This window comes from Hemicordylus capensis, chromosome 3 (genome assembly GCF_027244095.1).
Source record: "Hemicordylus capensis ecotype Gifberg chromosome 3, rHemCap1.1.pri, whole genome shotgun sequence".
Classification (NCBI taxonomy): Eukaryota; Metazoa; Chordata; class Lepidosauria; order Squamata; family Cordylidae; genus Hemicordylus; species Hemicordylus capensis.
Window position 1 is genome coordinate 13,813,993 of NC_069659.1, and position 20,176 is coordinate 13,834,168.

At 44.3% G+C, this 20,176-nt stretch overlaps 1 protein-coding gene across 30 annotated transcripts in view; it reads right to left on the reverse strand.

Annotated features, from left to right (window-relative positions):
- The window catches only part of DLG2 (discs large MAGUK scaffold protein 2), a 1,429,269-nt gene that overhangs the window by 128,906 nt on the left and 1,280,187 nt on the right, over positions 1–20,176 (reverse strand). For all 30 annotated transcript variants that reach the window (XR_008318273.1, XR_008318272.1, XM_053304274.1 and 27 more), the window contains one exon: positions 4,441–4,555. Coding sequence is in view for 28 of the 30 variants with exons in the window: in XM_053304274.1 (XP_053160249.1) it covers positions 4,441–4,555 (115 nt within the window). In the remaining 2 variants the exon portion in view is untranslated. The remainder of the gene's footprint in view (positions 1–4,440; positions 4,556–20,176) is intronic.

The window sequence follows — 20,176 nt, forward strand, 5'->3', positions numbered from 1 at the left end:
GGAGAGCAACTCCCCCTCCCTCCAGTATCCCTGCATGGCTGTTGTTGCTGGCATCTACCTTGTGTTTCCTTTTAAAGATAGCCCTTTGGGGACAGGGGACTATCTTATTTATGTATTATTCATTTTTCTATGTAAACTGCTTTGAAAACGTCGGTTGAAAAATGGTACATAAATAATAATAATAATAATAATAATAATAATTATTATTATTATTATTATTATTAGTGAACCATCTTCTTTTCTATGTAAACCTCTTTGCAAACCTTTTTTGAAAAGCGGTATATAAGTAGTAGTTGTTGTTGTAGTAGGTGGTGGCTTTTTACACTGGGATTTTTCTATGGCATTTGTGGAAAATGCATGCATTGAGGTTTCCCCTGTTGCATGTATTCTCTCCTGCTCAGCAGAGAAAACAAACAAGCCCTGCATGTGCTAGCTGACATCCAGCACACAGATGAAGCACTGGTGCTACATAAACATAAGAACTGCCATATACTGAGTCAGACCATTGGTCTATCTCACTCAGTATTGTCTACACAGACTGGCAGTGGCTTCTCCAAGGTGGCAGACAGGAATCTTTCTCAGCCCTATCTTGGAGTTGCTGCCAGGGAGGGAACATGGAACCTTCTGCTCTTAACAGAGGGGCTACATCCCCTGAGGGGAACATCTTACAGAGCTCACACTTCTAGTCTCCCTTTCATATGCAACCAGGGCAGACCCTGCTTAGCTAAGGGGACAAGTCATGCTTGCTACCACAAGACCAGCTCTCCTCCATGAGATGTGCTGGTGCTGCTGCTGGGATGAAACTAGTGCAGCATCAGTTGTGGCAAGTGCATGTGTGTTCATGTGCACGTGCACCATCCAAAAATAGGTCCCTGAGGGTCACAAAGCCCTCAGGGCATGTTTTTGTCAAATTCACCTCGCCTGAGAACACCAGTGCAATGTTAGCTGGGAATGCAGCAGAAGTAGCAGCCCTGATGCATCTCATATGGCTTGGCAGTTTGTTAGTCATTGGAGGGCTCCCCCCCCTCCCACCGTCCCTGCTCCATTGGAGGAAAAAGGTCATCACTAACTATTGAGGTTTTACTCCTTCATTGTTATGTTAAAGAATGGGTGAAGCACAGGCTTCTGCTCTAAGTTTTGGCAGAGAGTCGGATGACTCTCACAATTTAGTCAAATCTAGCAGGAGGCAGGAAAAGTATTAAGTAAATAAGTAAGTAAGTATCTGGCTACACGTCCCTGTCTCCTTTACCCAGCCTGGCTAGGCTTATCGGGACCAGCCTCAGAGCAGGGACGGGGAGGGGATTGAGTACCACCTGTGCCTCCTCTGTCCCAAGCTGCTTTCTCCTTGTGTCTGCCCCTCTCTGGGGGCCCCTGACACTCTCCACCAGCCCTCGTCTCATCCCTGGCTGGCTCCTTATATGCCTCCTCGCAGGCAATGCATCGCCCACCCCCAATTACGGGGCCAAAAACCCTCTGTATTACCTGTAATTGATGACCCCTTACAGCTGTTGCCAAGGCCTCTCCCCCTTCTCCCTCCTCCTGCTCAGACCCCCTCCCTTCGGGAGGCATGATGCTGATGTTATCCTCACACCCCTTCCCTTCGGCCTTATCTGGGCTCTGCTCCTCCTCCACTGGAGCCGAGTCCTTGTCCGTTGGCAGTCTTACTTTACTTACTTTATTAAATTAACGGTCATTGACCAAGACAGAAACATAGATACATACATATTACAGGGAACAATAATAATTAATAAATAATTGTTTAAAAATTTATCGGTGAACAACGATCTTCGAATATTGATAGCAACATAACAAAATTAAGCTGTTACATAGGAAACAAATGAATTTGTATCAGAAAGCAGAAAACTAACAAGCGAATCATCTGATTGCCCTTCCAATCTGATCAACAACGGGGCGGTCAAACATTGTCTGACTCCCTAATAGAACTTACAATTGGGCAGGATATGTGCGGTGGATTCTATTTCTCCACAAGGACACGTCCTAGCATCTAAGGGCAGGTGATGATATCTCCCTGTTAGCAGGACTGAAGGTAACGCATTAAAACGGGCTCTTGAGAAAGCCCAATGGTATTTGCTGAAAGTGATTGAGTACAGATATTGTGTGGGGGAAAACCACACCCTCGTGTTTAACGGTATATAAAAGCCAGGTAGAAACCATTGGCAGTCTTTCCTCTGTCTCTCCCTGTCTGCCACCCACCCCTGTCACCTTGGGCCCTCTCACCACTCTGTACTTGGAGGTAAGGACAGCCGACCTTGTCAGTCAGTCAGTAAGTAGTGGTAATAGTGGTGGTGGTGGTGGCGGTGGTGAAGAAAAACACCCCTCACTGACCTGGAGTCAACTAACTAACACCTATAAATACTTTGGGCATAATGTAGAGCAAGTTATGTATGCTTCCACTCATTTCAATAGTTGTTAGGCATGTGTGATTTTCCCTACATGGTGGCCAAGGCACTCACACAGCCTTAGGTCACTACCTTTGCAAGGCAATGGGTGTGGAAATCAGATCTGCATGCATGGGACTTGCTTGTATTTCTTGCAAGCATTTCTTCAGGACAGGAGGAATGGAGAGGAGCAAGCAAGCTATCTGGGATGAAAGAAGCACTTGGAGACAATTTTGAAGTGAACCAAGATTTTATAGGGCCTTTTGACTGAAAAAAATGAACTGGGTTCAAGCAGCACACCTGGGAAGCGAAACAAAATCTATAATTGGTTTTTGGTCAGTCTTAGCAGGTATCCATGGACATATTGCTCGTTTTAATAGCACACCATCAGTGCTGATAGATTTCTTCCATCATATTTCCCATCACATGCATAAAATGTCCTTTTCTGGAACACAAATTCCATCCAGACTTACATGAAGATACCAGAAAATGCGTTAATGTGCTAAAAGAATGCAAAAGAAGCACAAAATAGTACTGGAGTAATGTTTTCCATGGGTCAGCAAACGAGCACCTTGCTCATCTTTCCAGCTGAGATTTCCTGTCCCCTGGCTGGATCACATAGCTTCTACCCTGGGGGTCTGGATATGCCCTCCAATCCAGTTGGGGCAGCTGACAATATTTTTCCTTGAACCAAAGCAAGTAGAACATGTGTCCCAGGACCTGGACCTCTCTCTATCAGAGAAGGAATCCAATGACATGGAGAATAGAGAGGAATGGGTTAAGGATCCCTCTAGAGAAAGCCTCTGAAGAAACTGTCCTGCCAGAGGTTCTTACTGAGAAGAAGGGACCCCAGGAAGCAGTGAACCATCTCCTGGTCTGAGAAGGCAACCTTGCCCCCAGCCTTTGACTACAAGGGTTTATCCCCAGAAGGACTGCAGCTCAGGAGGGCACTCTTTCACCCAGGAGGGCACCCTTCCACTTCAAGAGTCAGTGGCCAACATGTTCCACAGCGAACCATAGTTGGTTCTGCATCACCTGTGCTACTGTGGGCATCTAAAAGAATGCCAGCACTGTTCTGCAAGAGCACTTCTGCAGCAATACATAAAATTGCAGTGTAGCCATTGGAAATCATAGCTGTAGCATAGTGTAAGCATGAATGTGCAATTTTACTGCTCCACCAGATTGTGTGTCTTTATAGGGCACCGTCCTTTTAAGTTCAAGCAGTTTTCCTCTGAGATGGTAGAGCTTGAGACACCCATCTTGGGACAGGGCTACTTAAGTTTGTAGTTGGCACTAGACTATAGCCGGAGCAATATTCTGAGCTCCCTACTTGCTGGTTTCCCTGGCATCCATTTTTATCTTATATGCAACTCCATAGTGAGTTGTCCATGGTCCTGACCACTTTTTGGTGATCTTGGACTCTTCTTGTACTTTACTGGAATGCCTCTGCAGAATTCCAGCTGAACAGGACAGCATGCCATGCATGTGTGTGAGAAAGAATTGAAGCATAATGCTTTGGGGCTGGAGAGTAGCCTTCACACAGAATATATCACTAGGCAAATACTACTACTACTAATAGGGATAGTTATATACCACTCTTCAACCAGAGTTCTCAAAGTGGCTTACATAGAAAAGCACATAAATAGTCCCCTGTCCCCAAAAGGCTCACAATCCAAAAAGAAACATAAGGTAGACACCAGCAACAGCCAATGGAAGGATGCTGTGCTGGGGTTGGATAGGGCCAGTTGCTCTCCCCCTGCTAAATATAAGAGAATTGCCACTATAAAAGGTGTCTCTTTGCTTGGTTAGTAGGGATACAAAAAGAGCAAGTACAGTTAATTTGACTCTGGCAAACTAGACTGCTTCCTACTTGTTTGTTTCCCCCTAATAATTTTCTCTCTTTCTAAAGAAAATTCCATCTTCCAGTCTTTCCTTCAACATTTCCCTACACTCAGTTAAATGCATGAACACTGCACCAATCCCAATTCAATTCCTTAGCACCATTTTTCATCAGCAATTGTCTCCATTATTTAATGCCTACCTGACATAGAGGGAACGCTTCTGATTGGTTCGCAGGGAGCCTGACCCAGAACTCATGCTGTGGTTCATCATCTGTTCACGCAGGTCATGGATTTTGGCCTCAAAGCGAGCGTACTCTAGTAAAACAAAAAGAGAAGCAGAAAAACTCCTTTCAGTCATCAGCTACTCATTTTTTAAAAAAGATTCATTAAATGAAGAAGAATGTGAACCTAACAGCCAGGTCTAGGACAGTGTGCCTAGAGGTCGCCTTGCATGATTTTCCTCACCCTATAATGAAAAAGGCTGCAAACCTTAATTAATCAATCAATGGATGCGGTTGATCAAACGGTAAACATAGATTAAATGGTAATTTCAAGTGAAGATTTGCCCCTTCCCAATTAAAAGTGGTGACAGCAGCAGTGGAGATGGGATCAAGTCTCCTGAAACGCCTACCACAGTGCAGGCTTCACAGATGAACTGGCATCTGCTTTATAAAACGGAGAAAGGGAATAGAACCTTTTTCTTCCTCTCTCATAACACTCATAACACTAAAACTTAGAGTTGCACAGTTGAATGGATTAGTAGTAACAATAGTAATAGTATTCTCTCCTCCTCCTCCTCCTCCACCACCATCAGTCAGAGAGAGAACATCTGCAGGGAACTTGCTCCCCCCCTTCCTGCCTAAAAGAGCAACTGCCAGTTTCCAATCAGAACTGGAGAAGCGGAAGGAAGCAACTTTGGTCTCTCCTATCAGCCAGAGCAGAGCTTCCCAAGCATTCGTCCACAGATGTGGTTGCCTGCAGTCATTTTGGCTGGAATATGTCACTGTACTATTAAGGAATATTCCCTAATGTGACACAGGAGAAAATATTCCAAGAGATGGGCATGATGGGTGGAGGGGCGGTCTTGTGGTAAGTAAAGTGTGCCGTCGAGTTGGTGTCGACTCCTGGTGCCCACAGAGCTCTGTGGTTGTCTTTGGTAGAATACAGGAGAGGTTTACCATTGCCTTCTCCCACACAGTCTGAGATTATTTCTTTCAGCATCTTCCTATATCACTGATGCCCAATATAGGTGCTTCCCATAGTCTGGGAAACATACCAGCCGGAATTCAAACCAGCAACCCCTGGCTTGGTAGTCAAGTCATTTCCCCGCTGCGCCATTAGGTGGCTAGTCTTGTGGAAGCGAGTGTGAATTGTCTCCTTTGCTAAGCAAGGTTTGCATTTGAATGGATGACACATGAGCACTGTCTGCTGTAAGGTATTCCCCTGAGGGGATGGGGATATAGCTCAGTGGTAGAGCATCTGCTTTGCATGCAGAAGGTCCCGGGTTCAATCCCTGGGGGAGACTCCCGCCTGAAACCTTGGAGAACTGCTGCCAGTCTGTTTAGACAAGATTGAGCTAGATGCACTCGGTATAAGGCAATGCCCTATGTCCTACTCAGCCGTGTTAAGTACTCGTTCAGTTAAATTACCTTAATTGTACATATCAGGTGGTATAAATATGTGATAAAACAAACAAACTGTACTGCAAACAGTACTGCCAAAGGTGATGCTAAATTGGGAAGAGGATTAACCAGCATCAATTGCTCATTCGGAAGGTTTCATCAACAGCTTTGCTAGATCTCAAATTTTCTTTTTGGACCAGCAAGGAATCCAAACTGGAAAGAGCAAAGCCCCATGACTGACTTGGGTCATAGCTAGACCTTCCTCAGTATGTGGGGCTGCTGCATTTCCTGGTGGAACGTCAAAGAAATGAATCGAGAATCAGTAATCTCCTCATGACTAACAGAAACTTCTATAACCCTCTATTGTGGCCCGGGGGCTTAATGTAGCTATAAAGTGTTAGCATCAGAAATGTGTAACTTTAATAAGAACAGTTATTTTTAGAAGCTTCAACCTACTTATAATGAACAACCACTTTGGGTAGCAGCCTAGACTAATTAGATTAATCAGTTAATCAATTTTTTTTAAACCCCTTTACTTGACTGCAACAATGCATCAGTCAACAATGCATCAGGCAGCTGATTTTTTAAAAAGAAAAAAGTATTATTTTGAATACATGTATATACAGTATACAAACTTCAGAAGGCATAGAGGCATTCCCTGATTTCTGTTTCATAAGAGGGAACGCTTCTTCTCAGATGAGAATTAAGTATGACAGAGGTGTAATCACTTAAAAATAAGATGGGCTTCTTGCTTCAGAATCCCCCCCATCCATATGAAAATCTATGCAAATTTCATGGATTGATTAGTCAACAAAAACATACACAATTGACTAGCAGAACAATTTTCAGCATCTTTACTCAGAAGTGTATAATTGATTTCAATGTGATTTACTCCCTAGTAAGACTGCTTAGGATTGTGGCCTAAAAGTCATTTCACCAGGTGAATTAAGCTACCCCTCTTTAAGCACCCTAACATACTTCCTCAGTCTCAGAGAAAGTGGGGTTTCTTTTCAGGATCACTTAGGCATGGACAGAGTTATGGTGATCTTGAAAAATGCACCCTGAACTGGGGAATATGGGGAGATAGCCACAGCAGAATGAGTCAGGTGGGTGGGGCTTAGAGCAGTACCACCTGTGGATGATGGAACTAACCACTACTGATTTTTAGCCTAAGCTTATGAGATCACCCAGCAGTCTGTGTGTGTCTGTGTCTGTCTGTCTATCAACTTTGCAATGCCTGGACCAATACGAACCAAATTGGGTACAGTTGTAGGGACACATAGAGAAACCTTAAGGGTGTCTTGTGATGATGTCATCCTTCCCAGTTCAAGGTAGCGGATGGGTAAACATTTGAGGCATGTGGGCTAACTTGTGAACCGCCTAACCGAGTTGTCTGCCTCAATGGCGTAGTTTGCAATGATTTCATTCACCCTGATTCAAGATGGCGGGTATGTGAATGCTTGAGGTGCGAGTGGGATAATTTGTGGACTGTTTAACTGATTTGAACCAAATTTGGTACAGTTGTAGTGAGTGACACATAGGGACACCTGAACGGTGGAGTTTGTGATGATGTCATCCACCCCAATTCAAGATAGTGGATGCATGAACATTTGAGGTGCAAGTGAGCTAACTTGAGCCTAACCGATTTGAACAAAATTTGCTACAGCTGTAGGGACACCTCGGGACACCTCAACAGCATAGTTTGTGATGATGTCATCCACCCCAATTCAAGAGGGCAGATGTGCGAACATTTAAGGCTGAAGTAGGCTAATTTGGGAGGATGTTAATTATCAAGATTATAATTATTTTTTATTTTAAAATTTTAATTTTCAATAGGACAAGATACAAAAATTTTGATATAACACATTTTCTAAGCAATCATATCTGCATAGCCATATGAAAATTACCACATTTATAATACCAGTCTAGTATAAACATTAAAATCCATATCGAACTTTATATTTCAATCTTATGAACATAAGAAAATAAGACAAGCCCTCCTGGATCAGGCCCAAGGCCTGTTTTGTCCAGCATCCTGTTTCCCACAGTGGCCCACCAGATGCCTCTGGGAAGTCCACAGGCAAGAGGTATGTGCATGCCCTCTCTCCTGATGTTGCTCCCCTGCAACTGGTATTGAGAGGCATCGTGCCTCTGAGGCTGAATTCTGTTATTTTCATCATTTGAACCACCTCCTTAATTATCAATTAAGATTATAATGAAAGGAAAGTAGGGAGGTTAGTTCTTACTAGAGCAACTTGTTTTAAGTTACAAATGTTCCCTTTCTAAAGAGGCAAGCTTTCATTTTTCAAGTGGATGCTGTTGTGTCATACATTTAAAAGTTTGCTTTTTAAAGAACACTTAAAGGGGTAAAATCATTGCTCAGATAGGGCAGTGCTCCTACTGTTCACAACAACAACAACAACAACAACTACTACTACTACTACTACTACTACTACTACTACTACTACTACTACTATGGAAATTACATCCTGGTAACTGACATGGAGGTGTGATAAATTAGTATATTTGATTCCCAAAGAGACCTCCATTTCCAATGGTGCAAATACTATCCTGAAATTAACAATTTCTTCAGGGTTCTCAAATTCAGACCAGCAGATACTGTTGTACCCAGCCGCAATGGGATGGTACGGAATTGTATGTCCAACAACATCCATGGACCCAAGTTTGAGAACCTCTGGATTACTTATTTATTCCTCAGTTATTAACTCTATGTCCACTTAATTTCTATTTTCCATGGTCTTCACATTACCAGCAAACAAGAAACAGTAATATCCCCACCATACTATGCACAAACCATACAATAAAGAGCATGCAACAACTTGGTCTAGTATAATTTTATAATCTAAGATATAATCAATTAAAGATTTTTTTTAAAAAAGATAACAACAGGAAATCACACAGATGAAACTAATTATATAGCCCTGAAGAAATGGTAAAGTCCACTGTGTGGAGAGTGATATACAGGGCAACCTCCCTATCCATGGGTTCACCATCAGCAGTTTCGCGTATCCACGGTCAGGTAATTGACACCTGACCTCAGCATACGTGGGGGGAAATGCAGGGAAGGGGCCATTTCTGCATATCTGTGGGTTGGGGTGTTGGGCAGAAATGACCTCAGAAGAAAATGAACCATTCCGTAGCTTGGTTCTGTTTTAGATAACAAAAAACAAAACAAAAACAACCCTGCGATTTTTTCACAGAAAAAAATCCCTGATTTTTTACTTTTGGGGGGCATTGCTGAATTGCTGGAGGCCTGCAGAGCACAGTAGGGCACTTTACTTCACGTTTCTCCTCCAGTTTTGCCCGTTTTCTCAGCAATTTTCTCAGCCTCCAGGACCTAACCTCTGCGATGCCATTGATCCAATGCCTCGGTATTCAGTTTCCTTATCCACGGTAATTGTGGAGAATGGAACCCTCAAGAATACTGAGGTGCTCGTTATAAGCAAGTCCACAAATCCACAATGGTGACCCCCATTTCGATGCCAGTCTTTGTCAAGTAGGAACAGTCTTAGAAGAGACTGTTTCCAGTGTTTGGACAACTCTGGCCCAAATGCTCCAGAGTCCAATAATGTTTTCAGATATCTTTGTTACCTCTAGATCTTCACTTCACACAAAGCTACTCTGTTACAGTAGTTTGGTTCTCCTAGTCTACTCTGACTGGTAGAGGCTCTCCAAATTTTCAGGCAGTCTTTTGTTGAATGCTCTTTATTGTATGGTTTTTGAACAGTATGGCGGGGATCTTATTGTTTCTTGTTTGGTTGATTTAAGAGAGCCCAGTACACATTATTTATCTTTGGTTCTACATATTACCAGACCGCACTTTTATTTCTGTATTGTAATTTACCAGACACTGTCTCCCCTCATGCATCTCATTTTCTTCTGCTCAGAAATCTTGGCACCATCTCTTGTTCCTGATTTCATGTTTGCTGTTCATTTTGGTGTTCTTCCCAGAACGTGTAGCTGTTGCATAATCATGGTTACTTATTTTTATTCACTAGCCCCATATTGGCAATATTTGACCTTCGCCACTGCCAGAAATCTGGCTCTGTTCTAAGCCATATGGCTGTAATGATTTTTTAATTCATTTCCATTTCATGAATTCTCACAGTTTTGTGTGCCTTTTCCTTTGTTGTCTCTTTGTTTCAGCCTTTTACCTTCTCCCCCAGAAAATCAATTATCTTATCCTTGTGTTATTATGGTGACGGCGTGATCTGTGCTTCCCATACTTTGGGGTGAAGAGCTGCTTTTGTGGAAGCAAACATGAAGTGTCCCCTTTGCTAAGCAAGGTTCACCCTCATTTGCATTTGGATGGGTGACTACATGGGAGTGCTGTCTGCTGTAAGATATTCCCCTTAGGGGATGGAGCCATAGTTCAGTGCTAGAGCATCTACTAAGCTTTGCATGCAGAAGGTCCCAGTTTCAACCCTTGGCATCTCCAGCTAAGGCTGGGAAAGATTTCTGCCTGAAACTGTGGAGTGCCACTTCCAGTCAGTGTAGATAAGACCTGCTCAACTTTGCCGCCGCCCCCAGCAGTTTTTGGACTACAACTCCCATAATCCCAAACACAGAGGCCAATAGCCAGGGATTATGGAAGTAGTAGGCCAACATCTGCAGGAGGGCAAAGGTTGAGCAGCCCTGGTAGACAATATTGGGCTAGATGGACGAAGGATCTGACTCAATATAAGGCAGCTTCCTATGTTCCCGTGCTTGCTTCCCATGCTCAACCAGTTCAGGTGAATGAGGTCACAAGGAAGGAATTGATCTTGCACTTCCCACCCAGTCACCAAAGAAGCAACAACAATAGGTTGGAATGAACCATGTGATACTCCCTGACTTCTATAAAAGCCCAAACTAGCTAACTAGGATATCAGTGGTAGAGGGACAGAGAGTCAAGCAAGATTTGTTTGCTGATCTGACCAACAAGGGAACTCTACTGTGATGTTTACTGGAGTAGACCACTTTCCCCCTTTCCCCTACACTAACTTGACAGGAGCTGGGTCTGATAAGGAGTTGATGGAGTCAGACTCCAGAATCTGGAACAGGAGGGAGCTCCAAATCCTATGCCCACGTTTCACATATGATGTATTACCTGGGACTGTTTTGTTCTGCTGGCTCAAAAAAAAAAAAGAGTGCCCTCAAGCATGTGCAGACTGCTTTCTGCCACCAATGTCCAAGGCACCATCCTTTTTAGCCTGCCTGTACATGCAAGGAAAAACAGCACTTTTGTCTGTCTAGTTGCTGTAGTCTGACAAAGAGCCCGACACCACACTTCCACCGAAGGTTTGTACCTCCTCTTCCTTGTAACCTCTGTAGCCGCAATCTGTGCTTCTGCCACAGAAGTAATAGTTGGCTAGTTCTGGTTCTTTGTAAAGATCCTTTACTTTCAGCACAGCTTTCCTCTTTAATAAATAATGGAGACATTCCATGCATGGAGGCGTGGGAGTTAGCATCTATATTTAGACTCCAATGTGCAAAGTGAGGAGTAAGATCAAAAGCTAAATCTTTATAACACAGCACCAGATCATCGGCAGTTTCAACTCTGAGCAGAAGTGAACTCCCACATGAACTTCAGCTGTAAAGAACTTTGCATCTCTGCAGTTCATGTGGCCACGTTAGTGAGGGTTTAAATTTTGCTTTATTTTCTAGGATGGCATTGCTTATTTGGGACACTTATCCACAAAGGCAGAACTCCAGTTTCCAGTGATCAAAACCATTGTTAAACACAGCATGTGTCTTATTATCCACAATTATACAGCATAATATGCACAATTGTCCATTATGTTATGTTAAACCATGGCTTTATTTTCACAGATATGTCCTCCTCCTTGTATAATGGCACTGCATGTTTGAGCTAATTGTCTGCAAAAGCAGATCTGCAGTTTTTCAAAAAGTGGCTCTAAATAACTGATGCATGGCATGAGTCTTGTTATTCACAATTCCAAATCATGTTATATCACACATACACACAAACACACACGGAACGGGGGAGAGGGAGGGAGGGAGAGAGGGAGAGAGTTTTATTGGCAAGGACTCTGCTTCTCCCTGCATCATGACATCGAATGTTTAGGACACTTATCTGCAAAAGCAGATATGCATTTTCACAAAGCAGATCCAAATCATCATTGCATATGGCATTATCCACAGTTATGCACCACATCCCCCTTTAAGAGCACAGACAGCTGTGCAGATATTTTTATTGTTCTTTTGCTTCAGAGTGTGAAATTGGTTAGATTTTGCAGTGTAAATTAATGCAGAACTCCACTACTGTTTTGCTATGCAGGAAGAATTGCTACTGGCCCCACCCTCTCAATGAGGCTGTTCTCATGAGCAGCTAAGCCCGGGCTTGACTGCCTGTGGGAACTGCTGTGAGCCACATGGCTCCTGGCTGGGCCTTCTTGTCAAATCCGGCTAAGAAGCCGGGTTGTTAAATGAGGTTAAGGGAATGAGTGCTCGCGCTGGCTGCTTTCAGTGAAACACTGATGGGTACCCACCCATTGCTGGGGGGATCTCCACAATGCACTGCACCCTTGTGCAGTGCATTTTGAGATCTCCAGGGGCCAGGATGATGTGTCCCAACCCCCACACTTCCATGCTGCCTGTGGCAGCCGCGGACTGTCTGGGCACGTGATTTGTATGCCCAGCAACTCCTCTCAGTAAAGGACCATTCATTCATTCATTCATCATTCATTGTGTATAATCCCTGACAATGTCCTTGAGGGTCGCTACTGAGAAGGTTCTTTCCCTGGTAACCACTCATCACATCACAGTAGGTGGCAGCACACATGAAGAGCCTACAAAGGTGACCACAGATGTACATATTGGAGGAGGTGCTTCTTCAGGTAGTCTGGACCTAAGTGGGACATGACTACTGGTGTTCAAAGGTGAACACCGCTCCCCATGCCCCTAGAACCTTCTCAGTAGTAAGAACATAAGAACAGCCCTGCTGGATCAGGCCCAAGCCCTTTTGAGTCCAGCCTCCTGTTTCACACAGTAGCCCACCAGATGCCTCTGAGAAGCTTACAGGCAAGAGGTGAAGGCATGCCCTATCTTCTACTGTTGCTCCTCATCTTGCCTCTGAGGTGGGAGCTGACCTATAGCCACAAGACTAGTAGCCAATGGCCTCATTCACACATAATGTGGAACTGGAGTTTCAGGGGCAAGAAGTTGACAAACCATTACGTCTGAATGTGGGCAACTCTGGTCCCGTTTGTAAAGTGACCTGAGGTTGTGCTCCACAGACTCATAAGAACAGCCCTGTTGGATTGGGCCCAAGGCCCATCTAGTCCAGCATCCTGTTTCACAAAGTGGCCCACCACTTGAAGCCTACAGCAGGAGTTGAGGGCATGCCCTCTCTCCTGCTGTTACTTCCCTGCAACTGGTACTCAGAGGCATCCTGCCTTTGAGGCTGGAGTTGGCCTTCCGACTAGTAGCCGTTGATAGGCCTCTTTTTCAATTTGAACCCTTGGTTTGTACTGAGATTCACTGCTCACAACTTGCTTTTCAGTCTGGAAGGCTGATATCCAAATGTAGCACTGGGTTGAATTCGGTCTAACCGAAGTTGAGGGAGGAAGTTCCTTCCTCTCTGGCAGTGACTGGCTGTGCGGGCTGTCCTTCAAGCAATAAGGAAGCCTGCCCAGCCAGTTCCGCTTCCTGTCTGCAGTCTCTCTGACTGCAGAGAGACCACTCTCTGTTTCATCCAAATGTGGACAGGAGAGAGGGGTGGGGGTGGGGAGTGGACCCATGCTTCTGCATTAGCATGTGAATGCAGCCATTAATAGACCTGTCCTCCATGAATTTGTCTAAGCCCCTTTTAAAGCCACCCAAGCAAGTGACCATCAGCCCATCCCATGGCAGAGAGTCCCATAGATGAATTATTATTATTATCTTGTTTACACAGTCAGACAGGTGTTATTGACTGGTTTATTTTATCCAGACATCGAGTCCTTCCCAAGGACCTGGGATGCCAGAATTTTATTATCAATATTGTTGTTATTATAGATATTGCTGCAAAATATAGGCTGTTCCCAGTAAAGTTGCTTTTTGTAATTGGCTGAGGGTGATTTCTGTGGCCCCTATGGTGTTGAGGTGCTCTTCGAGTTGTTTTGGAATTGCACCTAGGGCGCCAATTACCACTGGGATTATTTTGGTCTTTTTCTGCCACAGCCTTTCAGTTTCAATTTGTAGATCTTTGTATTTTGTGATTTTTTCTATTTCTTTTTCTTCTATTTTGCTATCCCCTGGTATTGCTATGTCAATTATTTTAACTCGTTTTTCTTTCTTCTCGACTACAGTTATATCTGGTGTATTGTGTGGCAGATGTTTGTCTGTTTGTAGTCGGAAGTCCCATAATATATTTTGCATCTTCATTTTCTTCAACTTTTTCAATTTTATGGTCCCAATTTTTGGCTACAGGTAGCTTGTATTTTTTGCAGATGTTCCAGTGTACCATCCCTGCTACCTTGTCATGCCTTTGTTTGTAGTCAGTCTGTGCGATCTTTTTACAACAGCTGATTAGGTGGTCCACGGTTTCATCTGCTTCTTTACAAAGGCGGCACTTGCTGTTTGTTGTTGATTTTGCTACTTTTGCTATTATTATTATTTCAATTTCTATACCGCCCTTCCAGAAATGGCTCAGGTGCACTGTGTGAAAAAGTACTTCCTTTTGTTGGTCCTAAATTTCCTGGCCTTCAGTTTCATGGGATGACCCCTGGTTCTAGCATTGTGAGAGAGGGAGAAAAGTTTCTCTCTCTCCTCTCTCTCTACTTCATGCACAGTTTTGGCCCCCAGCTGTGCAATACCTCCCTAGGGAGACCAGCCTGGTAACCTCCTTTTACATAGATTTAGGTGCAATTGACACAGCACTGCTGAGATATTTTGAACTAGCCAGCCTCATTTAGCAGTCCTGCTGCTCTGTTCTGCATCCTTTGTAGAAACACATTGCATTTCACCCTTAGGAGCATCTTTCCCATGATCTGCCTTGTTTTATCACTATTATCACCCAGCAATCTTCTTTTGACATATTCCCTTATACTGTGGATAGATTTTATGTTTTCCGTGATATGCCTAGACAGAAGGTTATATGGTCTTGCTTACTGTAGTAAGAGTAAAGCTATCTATTAAGTCCAATGGCGAAGCCGCTGGGTGGGTTGGAAGACAAGAGAAACACTAATAACACACACAGCAGGTCTCTGTGGGTGTTAAGTTCAAAGCTTCAGCTGTTTGAATATATGTCTATATAACACCAGGAGCAAGTGTGTACTGTTTATGAACATAATTCCAAAAGACTCTCCTTTCTTATCTGCCAATATTAATAATCCAGAAATGACAGATAAGCAGCCTCATCCAATGTATGTCTACTCAGAAGTAAATCCCACCAAGATCAATGGGGCTTATCCTGAGTTGGTGTAGCATAGTGCAGGAGTGCCTAATTTTGGGTTCCCAGATGATGATGGACTACAATTCACACCATCCCTTGCCACAATGGACTTTGGGTATAGAGCCAGTGGTAGAGCAGCTCCATTGCCTGCAGAAGGTCCCAGGTTCAATCCCTGGCAGTATCTCCAGGTAGGGCTGGGAAAGGCTCCTTCTTGCCTGAAACCTTGGAGAGCCACTGCCAGTCAGCGTAGACAACAATGAGCTAGATGGACCAATGGTCTGACTTGTATATGGCAGCTTCCTATGTTCCTATGGCATAGTGACTAAGGGATTGAACTATGAATCAGGATTTCCCAGGTTTGAATCCATGATCTCCATGAACTTCCATGAACTCTCTAGGTGGCCTTAGGCAAGCTACTCCCTCCTTCCTCCTCTCCCTAATTGCAATATGGAGATGACACTTACCTTACAGCAGGGGTCTCAAACTGTGGCCCTCCAGCTGTTGTTGGACTACAACTCCCACCATCCCCAGTCATGACGGCCAGTAGCCATGGAGGATAGGAATTGCAGGCCAACATTTGCAGGAGGGCCACATTTTAAGAGTCCTGCTTTAGGAACATAGGAAGCTGGCTTCTACCAAGTCAGACCCTTGGTCCATCTAGCTCAGTATTGCCTACACAGGCTGGTAGCGGCTTCTCCAAGGCTGCAGGCAGGACTCTCTCCCAGCCCTATCTGGAGATGCCAGGGAGGGAGATTGGAACCTTCTTTATGCAAACCAGAGTGGCCCCATCCCCTAAGGGGAATATCATACAGTGCTCACACATGTAGTCCCCCATTCAAATGCCAACCAGGGCAGACCCTGCTTAGCAAAGGGGACAATTCATACTTGCTACCACAAGACCAGGTCTCCTCCTTGCTTTACAAGGAGGCAGTTCCCACGATCAGTGGGAATCACCGAAATGGGGTTCGCGGGGAGAGCGGGCTTAGCTGACGAGCAGTCAGTCTGCTCCGGGCGGCTGCACAGCCCCCGGAAGTTCCAGCATGCCCTGCGTAAGCTGCTTTTTAGCCTCCCAGTCGGGAGTCTACTCATGAGTTGCCGCGCTGTGGAGCCATGCCGCAGCAACACACAATTGTAGAGCCTGGGTTAGCGGAGCGCTCGCTCCACTAACCTCGGCTTAGGGGAGGGTTATTTAAGCGGGTGACCCGCTTGAGAGCAACTGGGCTCGCCCGCAACCCCAGAGGTTCTCACAGTCACCAGAAAGCAGGCTAGGCTCCCTTAGCCCGCTTTTTGGCGATCGTGAGAATCGCCTCAAGGTTTTTGTACGGAAGACATCAAGATAATCCATGTGCAGCAGCACTCTACATACTCAAAATGCTATGCAGCTGCTTAATCATTACTTTTGAAGATTTATACCCCACCTGTTGATTGAAAGGATCCCCAAGCTGGTTTACAATGCACAGCAATTTCTTAACACAAATGCTACATATATACATGATACAAATGGAAAGTATTATTGGTACTACCAAGTAATTGTACATATGATTGTAGCTATGCAACCAAATCATGTTTCCTTGAATGCAAGCTTTGCTGAATTCAAGAGAGTTTACTTCTAAGTAAGTGTGCGCAGAATTGCAGTCTTCAGTGCCTTCTCCACATGTACAAATCCTGACCCCCTGGCATAGCCACTATCCCTTGACCAACAGGCTTCTCCCCTCCCTGCTAAAATAAAATGACAGCAGGTATTTATATACTCGATATTCATCTTAAAATCACATTCCTAAGTAGAGGGGGAAATCATGGAGATAAACCATTCTGTTGGAATTTAAGATTAATGTATCTCTACTCTGGTCTAAATTTTAGCAATTGGATGACTATTTCCAAACTTTATCTTATTTATTCACTAAAGGAACTGCAGAGGGCCTAATCTCTTGCAAGGTGTTCTGGTTTGACTTAGAAGCTCAGCACTTGCAGAATTTTCTTGCTGACTCCAATAGCCAATGGAAGAGTATAAAAAGCTTCAGTGCAAAAATATACACTCTGGGTCTGCCTTCTTGAATTCGGGTGGATTATGCATCATTACACACCATGCCATTTGGGCACCCCTCTGTCCCCACAGCTGTAGCAAATTTGGTTCAAATTGGTTAGGCGGTTCACAAGTTAGCCCACTTGCGCTTCAAAGGTTTACATGTCCACCATCTTGAATCAGGATGGATGACATCATCACAAGCTATGCCGTTGAGGTGTCCCTGTGTGTCCCTACAACTGTGCCCAATTTGGTTCATATTGGTCCAGGCATTGTGAAGTTGATAGCAGGGGATGGACACACGGGTACATGGAATGCCGGGTGATCTCATAAGCTTACTGGAAAGTAGGCTAAAAAAGCTTCAGTGCAGAAATATACACTCCGGATCATTTTATATGATTCCAAAAGGAAGGAATATGACCATAAAAGGAAGCAAGGAGATTAAATATGAGAGAGGGCTGTGTAGAAAGTGTATTATTTATTGCATTTCATTTCATTTATTATTGTTGGATGACCACTGAGAGAAGTACAGCTAGTAGTGAGGGTTAGATCCATTTGACTTATTGTGGAGAATAAAGTGATAGAATTCTGGACTGTCACACTTCAGACTGTGTGGAGGGTGGGGTTCATACATCGCAGCAAACCTCTGCCCACCCACCCCTTCCGCCAGCCTGAGGTATGGAGGGAATCCAAAGATGGCTCTACAGACCGTGGTGTTTTGGGCTAACAGATTCCTTGATCCATGCCAGCTTTTGAATGGGGCTTTGTATCCCAGTCCTGGAGTAGAGGTGGAGATAACAGACTGGTCTGAAAAGCACTGAAAAACACTTGCCTCTCTGTAAAGGTAAAGTGTGCCATTGAGTCGGTGTTGACTCCTGGCGACCACAGAGCCCTGTGGTTGTCTTTGGTAGAATATAGGAGGGGTTTACCATTGCCTCCTCCTGTGCAGTATGAGAGTACTGCCTTGTGACTGATCAGCAAGCCTTTCCTGCATCAGCAGCTTTGCAGCCATTGATTCTGTCTGAAGGAGGCTGGCTTGCCAGGAACAAATAGGTTCGTGAAGAGTGTGGGTCCGGATGTAGTGTGCATTTCAGGGAGAGCAGTATTTGGTTTGGCAAGCCAACTTCAAATCTTGGTTGCACATCACAGTTTGACACCCCATGGGAACATGCAGTTCCTGACACAGGGTAGGTTCACACAATCACAGATAACTTGGTGACTGAGATAGTGAGTTGGTCCTGTGTTATGTGTGAACCTACTCGGCGGGTGGGGTGGGGGTCATTAAAACAGCTTCTATGCAGTAAACTATCATGGGGAGGAAAGCCGGTCTTGCAGTAGCAAGCATGAATTGTCCCCTTTACTAAGCTGGGTCTGCCCTGGTTTGAATTTCGATGGGTGATTTATTCCCTTTAGGGGATGGGGCCCTATTTCAGTGGTAGAGCATCTGCTTGCATAAAGACAGACCCAGGTTCACTCCCTGGTATATCCATGTAGGGCTGGAGGAGAGCTGGTCTTGTGGTAGCAAGCATGACTTATCCCCTTAGCTAAGCAGGGTCCACACTGCTTGCATATGAATGGGAGACTAGAAGTGTGAGCACTGTAAGATATTCCCCTCAGGGGATGGAGCCGCTCTGGGAAGAACATCTAGGTTCCAAGTTCCCTCCCTGGCATCTCCAAGATAGGGCTGAGAGAGATATTCCTGCCTGCAACCTTGGAGAACCCACTGCCAGTCTGTGAAGACAATACTGAGCTAGTTGGACCAATGGTCTGACTCAGTATATGGAAGCTTCCTATGTTCAGGGAAGGCTTAACGCTAAACGTTTTTTTAAGTGCTGTAAATTAGGATCTCATAATGGGCCACAGACCAGCAAAGTGAGGGTCAAATAAGTCATTTTACTGATATGACCCCAGACTATCCAAAGGCTAACTTGTTTTCAGACCATTCACAAAGGCTGGAAATTGCTTTCTTGTCTCCTGCTTCCAAGTTCAATAGCATTTTAGGGCTGGTTCAGATGAAACATTATCCTTCCACAGGAAATTGGTCGCGTTTGGGGGATATAGGTAGAGAAGAGTATACGGTAATGGAAAATCTAGAAACATTTTGAAGGAAGATCCATAGGAGCTGGAGCATACCATTTTTCTTAAAACTGCATGAATTTCTGATTCTGGCCATTTCATAATACTTATATCCTATTTAGTTTAGACTTATATCCTATTTAGGGCTTTTTAGTTTAGAAAAAAGATGACTGCAGGGAGACATGATAGAGGTCTATAAAATCATGCATGGTGTGGAGAAAGTGGATAGAGAGAATTCTTCTCCCTCTCCCATAACACTAGAACCAGGGGTCATCCCATGAAATTGAGTGCTGGGAAATTTAGGACCAGCAAATGGAAGTACTTTTTCACACAACGCACCATCAACTTGTAGAATTCTCTGCCACAAGATGTGGTGACAGCCAACAACCTGGATGGCTTTAAGAGGGGTTTGGATAACTTCATGGGGGAGAGGTCTATAAATGGCTGCTAGTCAGAGGGCTACAGGCCACCTCCAGCCTCAAAGGCAGGATGCCTATGAGTACCAGTTGCAGGGGAGTAACAGCAGCAGAGAGGTCATGCCTTCAACTCCTGCCTGTAGGCTTTGAGAAGCATCTAGTGGGCCACTGTATGAAACAGGATGCTGGACTAGATGGGCCTTGGGCCTGATCCAGCAGGGCTGTTCTTATGTTATGTCCTTATCCATTAACAGAATATTAATGAATATAAATTACTCTTTATAATTAATACCAAATTACTCTTGCAGAAGAAGTATTTTATTTCAAAACTGGCCAGTAAACCATATTACAATTTTTTTGTTCAAGGACTTAAAGTATGTTTGAATTAAAGTCCACATGAAT